Source organism: Gavialis gangeticus, unplaced genomic scaffold, assembly GCF_001723915.1.
Source record: "Gavialis gangeticus isolate Ggan-Ray unplaced genomic scaffold, GavGan_comp1, whole genome shotgun sequence".
Taxonomy (NCBI): Eukaryota; Metazoa; Chordata; order Crocodylia; family Gavialidae; genus Gavialis; species Gavialis gangeticus.
This window is the reverse complement of record NW_017728992.1, coordinates 44,544,304-44,552,607: the sequence shown is the minus strand read 5'-3', so window position 1 is coordinate 44,552,607 and position 8,304 is coordinate 44,544,304. Positions and strand designations below refer to the sequence as shown.

The following is an 8,304-nucleotide window of genomic DNA, read 5'->3' as shown; positions in this document are numbered from 1 at the left end:
GCCTCCCCTGGGGCCTGAGGGGGTCCCGGTGGGGGGGCTGATCCGGTCCCTGCTCAGGAAAATGGAGGCAAAGAAGTTGTTAAATAGGTTAGCTTTGTCATGTGGTGTGATGACCAGATTTCCTAGCATTTCCTGCAGGAGCCCCATATTACCCGGTACCTTCTTTCTGCCCCCTATGTATTTAAAAAAGGACTTCTTGTTGTCCTTGATCCAGGTAGCTAGTCCCAGTTCCATCTCTGCCTTGGCCTTCCTGACTGCCCCCCTGCATCCCCAAGCAACCGCAGTATAGTCCTCCCTGGTGATGGCCCTTCCCTGCCATTGGGTGTGCACCACCCTTTTACCTAGGAGACGTTCCCGGATGCTTTTGGTCAGCCATGGGGGCTTTTGTGCCCTCCTGCCCCCTTTGATCCATCATTTGAGCAGACCTGGGAGATCCCCAAGGGATTTGCAAGGTAGGGGCAATCTGGGTTGACAAGCCACTGTGGATTTTCCCATTGTGAACTTAGCTCACCCCACTGAAGCAGATGACCCTGAATGGCATGGTTAACAATTAGGCCGTACAGCCCTTAAGGGTGCCACATAGGGTTATCTGGCTTTACAGTTAGATCTCTTCAATTTGAGGATTGGTCAACCCTGCTGATAAAATCAACTGTAATTTTCATGGGTATAGGTTGTAGCCATGTTGGTCTAAGGACATAGGCAGACAAGGTTCTTTGGGTAAATCTGATATCTTTTATTAGACCAATTAATAGTTGGAAAAAAATTTATTTGCAAGCTTTCAGGTACAAACACCCTTCCGCAGCCTGACAAAGGGTGTTTGTACCTGAAAGCTTGCAAAGAAGATTTTTTCCAACTACTTTAGTTGGTCTAAAAAAAGATATTGGATTTACCCCAAGAACCTGGTCTGTAATTTTTATGGATCTCTTTGTGGGGGAAAAGAGCTGACAATCAAAACAATATGCTAATTTATTCTTTCCCTCCTTGTCATTCAAGGAAAGATTTGGCCTAAAAGTTTAGAGCCCTTAACAACCCCCACCTTAAATTTAAGGATTGCTAAACAAGAGTTTGAATATTTGAGTTTGAAATGGCGAATGTGATCATATGTGAATGTTGTCAGTATTGTCTATCAAGACACCTATCAATGCATGAAGAAGCGGGAGTAGAGAAAGAACAGTGCAACCACCTTTTCCTGATGATTTGACCAGGTCTTCGGAAAGCAACAGAAGAAAAAAAAATGACTCTTGGAGAAGATTAACAGTAGGAAGCTGATGAAAAAAAGACAGGATGGTGGTAAGCCGCTGATGTGTTAAAGGGCTGCCAGAAAGTTTAGGAAAGCATCAAAAGGAGACCAGATGCACACCATGCAGGGGTTATTTGACCCTAGCAGTCTTTCCTGCCCAGAGCAGGGGGGCTGGACTGAATCTCATGAGGTCCCTTCCTGCCCTAAACTTCTGTGAGTCTGGGACTACCTAGCTGAAATCAACTCCTGACAATTCTTTAGTTCACCAGTGACAGGTTATCCGATACAGACTAAGGATACAAAAGCAAGTCTTGCAAGAACTGAGGTCTGCAGATCATCACCAAATCTTGTAAAATGAGTTCCACAGTTGTGGGCTAGCTGCCATAACAGCTGTGTTCAACTCGCATTATTTGAGAGACGTACAGGAACATACCACACAAAAAAGTAAGTCACGAAAAGAAAGATACTCTCTTAGGCAGCACAAGCCAATTCCTCCTGTTTTGAAGATTTGGTTCATGATCTCATTGTGGCCTGCTAATAGTCTTTGGAGAAGGACAGTAGAACTGAGCTGTCCAAATAAAGGGGGGCGGGGGGAGGAAGTCCTGTGCAATGTAACTTAAGGCTCTTTTCATAAAAAGCTTGGAAGGAAGGTTTGGCACTAATACCCTAAAGTATTTCACTTTACACATCAAAATAGCAGTTTTTCAACTGTGTAAGTGCCAGTTTTGGCACTTATGCAAAGTTCACATTTCTATTCCCTGTACAACATCTATGTTTAAATATCCACGAGTACTGAGTAAGCATGCACAGCAACCTGCACACTGCTTAGCAGTGTAACGAACCAAGGTGGACAATACAATTCCTTCTACAAGAAAGTGCACCTTTGACAGCTTAAGAGGGAGTATTGGCCTTTATTCTAGGAAGGAAGGCTCACAAAACAACCATGTGGGGCTCCACTTTCATTCAGTGTTTCTTGTTCTATAAATGAGTTGAATTCTTAGAAGAGGATTAAGTTGCCTGTCCCTGTTAATGTCCCCGGGAGACAACTTCCTAACTATGGGTGATCTTCTGCAAGGAGTAGGGCTGGTCTGTCACCATGGTAACTGCTACTCTGGAGTAGCATATATATTATGCTTTCAGATGTGGGAATTTACATGAAGCAGGATTAGTCAATAACAAGAAATTATTTTTTGATCTAAATTGCCTGGAGACCAAATACAAGAAATCTATTTTAAAGCAGAATAGTCTCATTCTGATTAGAGACATTATATTTAAAAGTTTTGCATGTGGGTGAGTAGTCTTTTCACACTTTACAGCTAACAAGAGCCAGATTCTTTTCTTACTGGTGCAGTTCTAATGATTTCAGTGCAATTATTCCTACTTATACAAGCAAGAGAATTAAAACCTACCCAGACATTTATGCATACAAAATCCTAAATGCACTAATGAGATGTGAGGTTTACAACTACTGTTTGCAATTTTAGTTTGTAGCAAAAATGAGATAGAAATTCTGTGCATAAAAAAACAGGATATTAGAAACCAAAAAGGCTAAATGATTCCCAGCATTTCTGATCACTGAAAAATGTTGTGTACCAGCATTTTGTAGAATTCTTCAAATGTTCAACAGTTTTATCTATCCACGTTTTTCTTCCAGAGATTATTATTGGCATTTATGTTTGACAATTAAGTTCTGAGCTACCTCCCCACAACTCCAAAAAGACGTAGAAAAGTTGACAGAATGAAGGCAACAGAAAGGCCACATTAACTTTAAGTATTTGCTAGGAAGCTTCCTGTCAAATGTGTTTATTAGGGAATAAAAAAGGAGATGGAATTGTAAAGATTGGTTAGGGGAGCCTTAACTCATTATATTTCTTTTTCTGAGTTAAGGACAGTGCATCTTACTGATATTTTCCCATCTCATACCTTGTTAATTTTAAATGGTCTTTCCGTTGTGCGATCTTTGCAGAATTGGGTTTCCCAGTTGCCTTTGAAGTAGATGGCATTCACCAAAACTAGTGTGGTCAATGAATTAATAAGTCCCTGAGCCAACAGATCCTGGATTTTACCTTTAGGATACATTGAAAGAAGACTAGTTTTTAAATTGATACACATGTAGCTAATCAACATCTGATACACATTTTTTTCTACCATCCATAAAGGAAGAAACTGTAGGAAACCATTTTTTTTTAATCCTTTCTATAACTTGCTATGTCCATTGCTTGTTATGCAAGCTTTGGCTGTCTAGGAGTTCTGCAAGTCACGTACCTTCAGTCTTTTCTTCTACCCAGGCATTTATATGTTTTCTGGAGTCTTCTGGAGCATTTGAGAAATCAAGTTGTTCCAATGCTGCATGGTAGAATTTCCGACAGGACTCTGTAAATGACTATGACAAACAATCAGATAATATCGTAACAGCATAATTTTCAGGTGAACAATTATAAGGGATTCTTAAATTCACTGACAGTATACATTTCTTCCTCCACGATATTCTTCAAAGTTTCATAAAATAGTTCTCTCTAACATAAACGCAAATTGTTTCTATGCCAGCCCTTCACTTTTGAAATTAGGTCTTTAGTCATTACATTTTCAGTCTGAGCATCTGGCTTACTGAGATCAATAGAGTGGCATAGAGAGATGATACAAATATTTTGCTTCAGTGGGACAGCATAAAGCTGTATAAACTCCTGTCTATGGAAGCATCTTTTGTAATTCTTCCAAATGTAATCCTGGTCTAGGTCAGGTGAAACCCAGGGTGATTACTTCCAAAATGGTTCTGCACGGTACATCTGGCCTATAACCATCTACTCTTCAGGTGCAATCCTTTTAAACAGAAAAAGCCTTATGAAAGGCCTGCTGTGCAAGTGCCATCAGGTCAGTTGTTCTATGTCTAGATCAAAAACGTACTTTGCCTTTCCAATTTACATACTAAATTCTTCTGTTTTACCAACTAAACACTAAAATTATGCCAATTTAAAAATTACATAACTAAATAATTAAACTTTGAAGAAACTTGTGATCCGAGTTCATGCCTACCAAAATGCCCATTAGTAAATAAGTTACTATAGACTGGGGAAGCTGGTGGGATGAGTCTTGGTGAAAAACAAATATTGTTACATCTTTAGAGATTTTCACAGGACTTCTTAATTTTCTGGGCACAATAAAACAGAGTAACATTTGTTCAGAAACAAGCCTCTGCTATATCGGTTCCCCTTTTAAAATGAGAATCAGAGTCCACATCATTTTTAGGTAAGCCTTCAAAAAGTTCTCAGTCCCTCTTCTGTCTTGGTAAAAACTTCCCTTGATGAGCCTCCTGAGTGAGACAAGTTAAGTAAAATAATCCTAAAACTACAAAATACTTTTCATAACCCACAACAATATCCATTTCCCTATTTAATCCTTCTCAACCACCAACTGGGAAAAAGCCTTCAATCCAGAACCCAGGCCAAAAATATAACAAATATTAATGGAATCCTGAATACCTGGACTCTTTCACCAAGAGCACTTTGCTCCAGTTCTGAAGAGTTCAGATCTATGCATTACCAAACAGAGACACCTCAGCTGAACTGAAATGTCAGGATAATGCTTGGAGACAGTTTTCATTTTTAGCAAGCCAAACAGCAGCACCTTTATTTGCACTCAGAAACAGAAGGATAGCATGTACCTAATAATACAAGATCCACAAAACGAATGTTTACTTACTGCAAGAAATTCATATGTCTTTTCTGCATAGAGCTGGCTGGCAGTTCTAAGTATGTACTTAGTGCCTGGTTTGTTAATTTCTGAGACAAGTGACTGGTAACTCTTGTGAATATCCTCTGCTTTGCTCAAACAAAGCACCTAGAGAAAGGGAGAGATTTGTATTTGGAAAGGCTCATGAGTTATCGGCACTACTTTATCTAGAAGTCAATATAATCCTTTCACCAATGTAACAGATGAAAGTTGTAGTTTGAACATTCAAGGAAGCCCTATAAAAGACAGAAGCTTTCCCAGTAAGGAAAAGGAAACACTATTATAAAGCATTATACAGTTGGTCATGGTGAAGGGTCAGCAACATGAGGGCTAGGCTCACTCAGAGGGAGTTTATGCACTTTCAGGCAATAAAACCAAACATTTCTGGACAGTTTAAAGAGAAGGCATTTCTGCAACCTCCGTGGACACTTAATGCAGCCCCAATGCTGTGGATTTGAATAAATGCACCAAGTATAAACCCGAATATCTTTTACTTGCTATCATTCAGGTGACTAAACCATCCGATATTGGGATCAGCGCAAGGGCACAAAGATCTTAAAGCTTCCAAAATAATGCATTTTCTATCTACATGATTCCAGTCAAAGTTGTCCACACTTAGTCATATAGACACATTCTTCTGTTCATGCAGATACTACCCAAATTATCAATCAGGCTCTAAACCAGTGCTGTCCAACTGGCAGCCTAAGGGCAGCATGCAGCCCACGAGAGGTTAATTTGCAGCATCTGGACTCCCACTCAGCTGCTACTCCTGCCATTGCTCTGGCTGTAGTAGTAGCCCGGGACTACAGGCTCCCTGTCCTCCATGAGCTTCTGCTTCCTGCCTCTGCCCCAAAGGGTGGGGCAGTGCCATGTGGCACAGCCCACAACACTCAGGGAACCCAGAGCTCAGGAAGCCTGGCACAGCTGAAGGTGGAGCTGGGATGCCTACAGTGCACTAGTGCAGCATGGGAGCTCACAGCTGCAGCTGAGGGTGCAGTGCCTGCGCACGGGATGCAGCACCAACAGGGCGTGCGACCCCCACCTGTGGTGTAGCTCATGGCTACTTAGAAGTTTGGCAGTCCTGCTCCAAACAGGAGTCTTCTGGTAACTTAATTCTTTCAACATTACACACATCACTCATTTATTACATTCTAGAGCATCTTGTCCAACACCAAATCAGCCAGGCACAGAGTAATTGGTTCTAATTTTTAAGGCAACTCTCAGGTAGTTATTACACTCCAAGGTGGACCTTATTAGGTACTACTTGGTTCAGCAATTCAGGGTCTGAGAGTGCTTGCTGCAGCAATTCAGCCATCATCTATGTTTTAGGAATTTTCCACTACGCTAATTAGGCCCCAGCTTCCAGTTTAACCAAGTGTCATAGGCTTGAAAATTATTCTGTTTCCAAAAAGAAACTCAGAATAATTTTTCATATCCACACCAAGCATGTCACCACATCCAATAAAAAAAAAAAGACACACAAATGTAAAAAGACAATGTAAATTTTCCACAAGACAGACATAAACAAGGACTGTGACATCTTGCAGGAGGAAAGACAAAGGTGCTTATTATATATGGTGTGGAGGACAAACATCCCTTATTTTTTTACTTTGTAATCATAATTGTTACTTACCAAAACTAGTAGGTTGATTTCTTTTTAACCAAGGTATGATATTTATTTACATTATGCCTGAAAGCAGTCATTCACCTAGAGCTTCCAGCTTCATTTTACAACCCAGCCTACAATTAACCATTACCATAGGGCTCTACTATTATCCTTTCTTCTTTCAAAGAGGGTCAGAGTCTCAGCCTTCTAAAAGCAACTTTTTGTAACATTATTTCATATTTGCTTTGTTCCATCCCCAAGTCCATCTTCTCCTTAATAAAAAGGAGCAGCTGATATTGCAATAAATTAGCAAGAAGTCTCTTGGGAATATATTCAAGAATAGCTCTGGCTGTCATTTCATCTTAGACAACTGCACTGAAGTACCATAAAAAAATGCTACAAGCTGAATTAATACTCCAGAATATTTTTTTTCTGACACCTCCGTCTTTTTTTAACATAATCAGAATTTAATAGAACAGAACTCATGAGCAAGTTCCCTAGTATTAAACATTTTAGTGAATGAAAACATCCTGAAGAGGCTTTTCAAAGGAAAAAAACAGCTCATTGCACTGGGATGCCAAAATAGTCAGAAGAGCCAAAGACCTAAGGAGGCTTCCCAAATAGCCATTTTTATCAACAAGGGAGATGGACAGATCAGTGGTGAAATGACCTTCACAGGACATTTAATCACCCAATTCAATCAAATGTGGTCTGTGACAGGACATAAAAGCACTGGCAAGGTTCCAAACTAACGTGATTTAGATCAGGTACCCTGCATGTCTATGCTTTCAAGTGAGGTGTCAATCTGAGGCGAGTCCCACAAAGTGTAAGGAAGAATTTCAGATATATAGCAGTATTAAAAAAGCAAAGTGCCTTTGTGTTTATTATTATTTGGAATCAGTACTTAAAGTTCAAATTCAGCTTGACTTCAAGTCATATTGTGAATAAAGTTATTTTTCCACATATTCATTCAAATGCTTGGTTTCCTTAAACAAATACATTACAAAAAGACTGATGTGAATGCAACCATTTTAACAGAGCTGCTGTGTAGGATGCTATTTTCAAGAAGAGATTTTTTTTCCAACAGAGTTAGAGAATGTTCCCACCCACTATGAGAGTAGGAATATTCTACTACAAGGACATGTAAAGTTCAGCAAAATCTGCAAGCATGGTAGCAACTGAATCATTGCAAAATACAACGAGCATCAGTTCTTAGGAATTAAGGTGGGGTTAAATCCTAAGGAATTCAGGTGGGGTTAAAATGCACATTATAGAAGGTGGAAGTTTAGACACGTTCCCAGAAGCCAAGTATTGAATAGTGTTCTAGTTGGAGAGCCTGAAATCTAATTTCTAAATTTATAAGCTGCTTGCATGTGTAAACAAAAAACAAAAAGCACCTTACAAGAAACAGCAGTGCGTTATTTCAGCCCAGCTCTGCAGCATCTGTACAGTTCAAGCACTTCAGCAGGGCTTTTTGGTGCTTTTAGCTAAAGCTGATTCAATCAGCTTTTAGATAACAGTGCCAAAAAAGCCCCGCTGAAGTGCTCTGTAAAGACATTGGGCGAGCTGGGCCCAAATAAAGTGCCACTATTTTTTTTTTAAACCTCTGCAAGCAGCCATAATTTTTAGGTCAGAAAACCTATAGGGACTATGTTAACCCCCCCTCTCCACTCCCAACCCCCATTAAGAGAATCCCAAAATGTAAAAATTACCTGAGGCATGGTTTACA

General features: G+C 40.0%; 1 protein-coding gene across 3 annotated transcripts in view; it reads right to left on the bottom strand.

The window, feature by feature from the left end:
• The window catches only part of LOC109300944 (serpin B6-like), a 31,200-nt gene that overhangs the window by 9,520 nt on the left and 13,376 nt on the right, over positions 1 to 8,304 (bottom strand). For 2 of the 3 annotated variants that reach the window (XM_019521835.1, XM_019521842.1), the window contains exons 4-6: positions 4,940 to 5,077; positions 3,506 to 3,623; positions 3,164 to 3,306 (exon numbers count right to left, since the gene is read on the bottom strand). In XM_019521835.1, coding sequence (XP_019377380.1) covers positions 3,164 to 3,306; positions 3,506 to 3,623; positions 4,940 to 5,077 — 399 coding nt within the window. The remainder of the gene's footprint in view (positions 1 to 3,163; positions 3,307 to 3,505; positions 3,624 to 4,939; positions 5,078 to 8,304) is intronic. The other variant, XM_019521850.1, reaches the window with a different exon arrangement.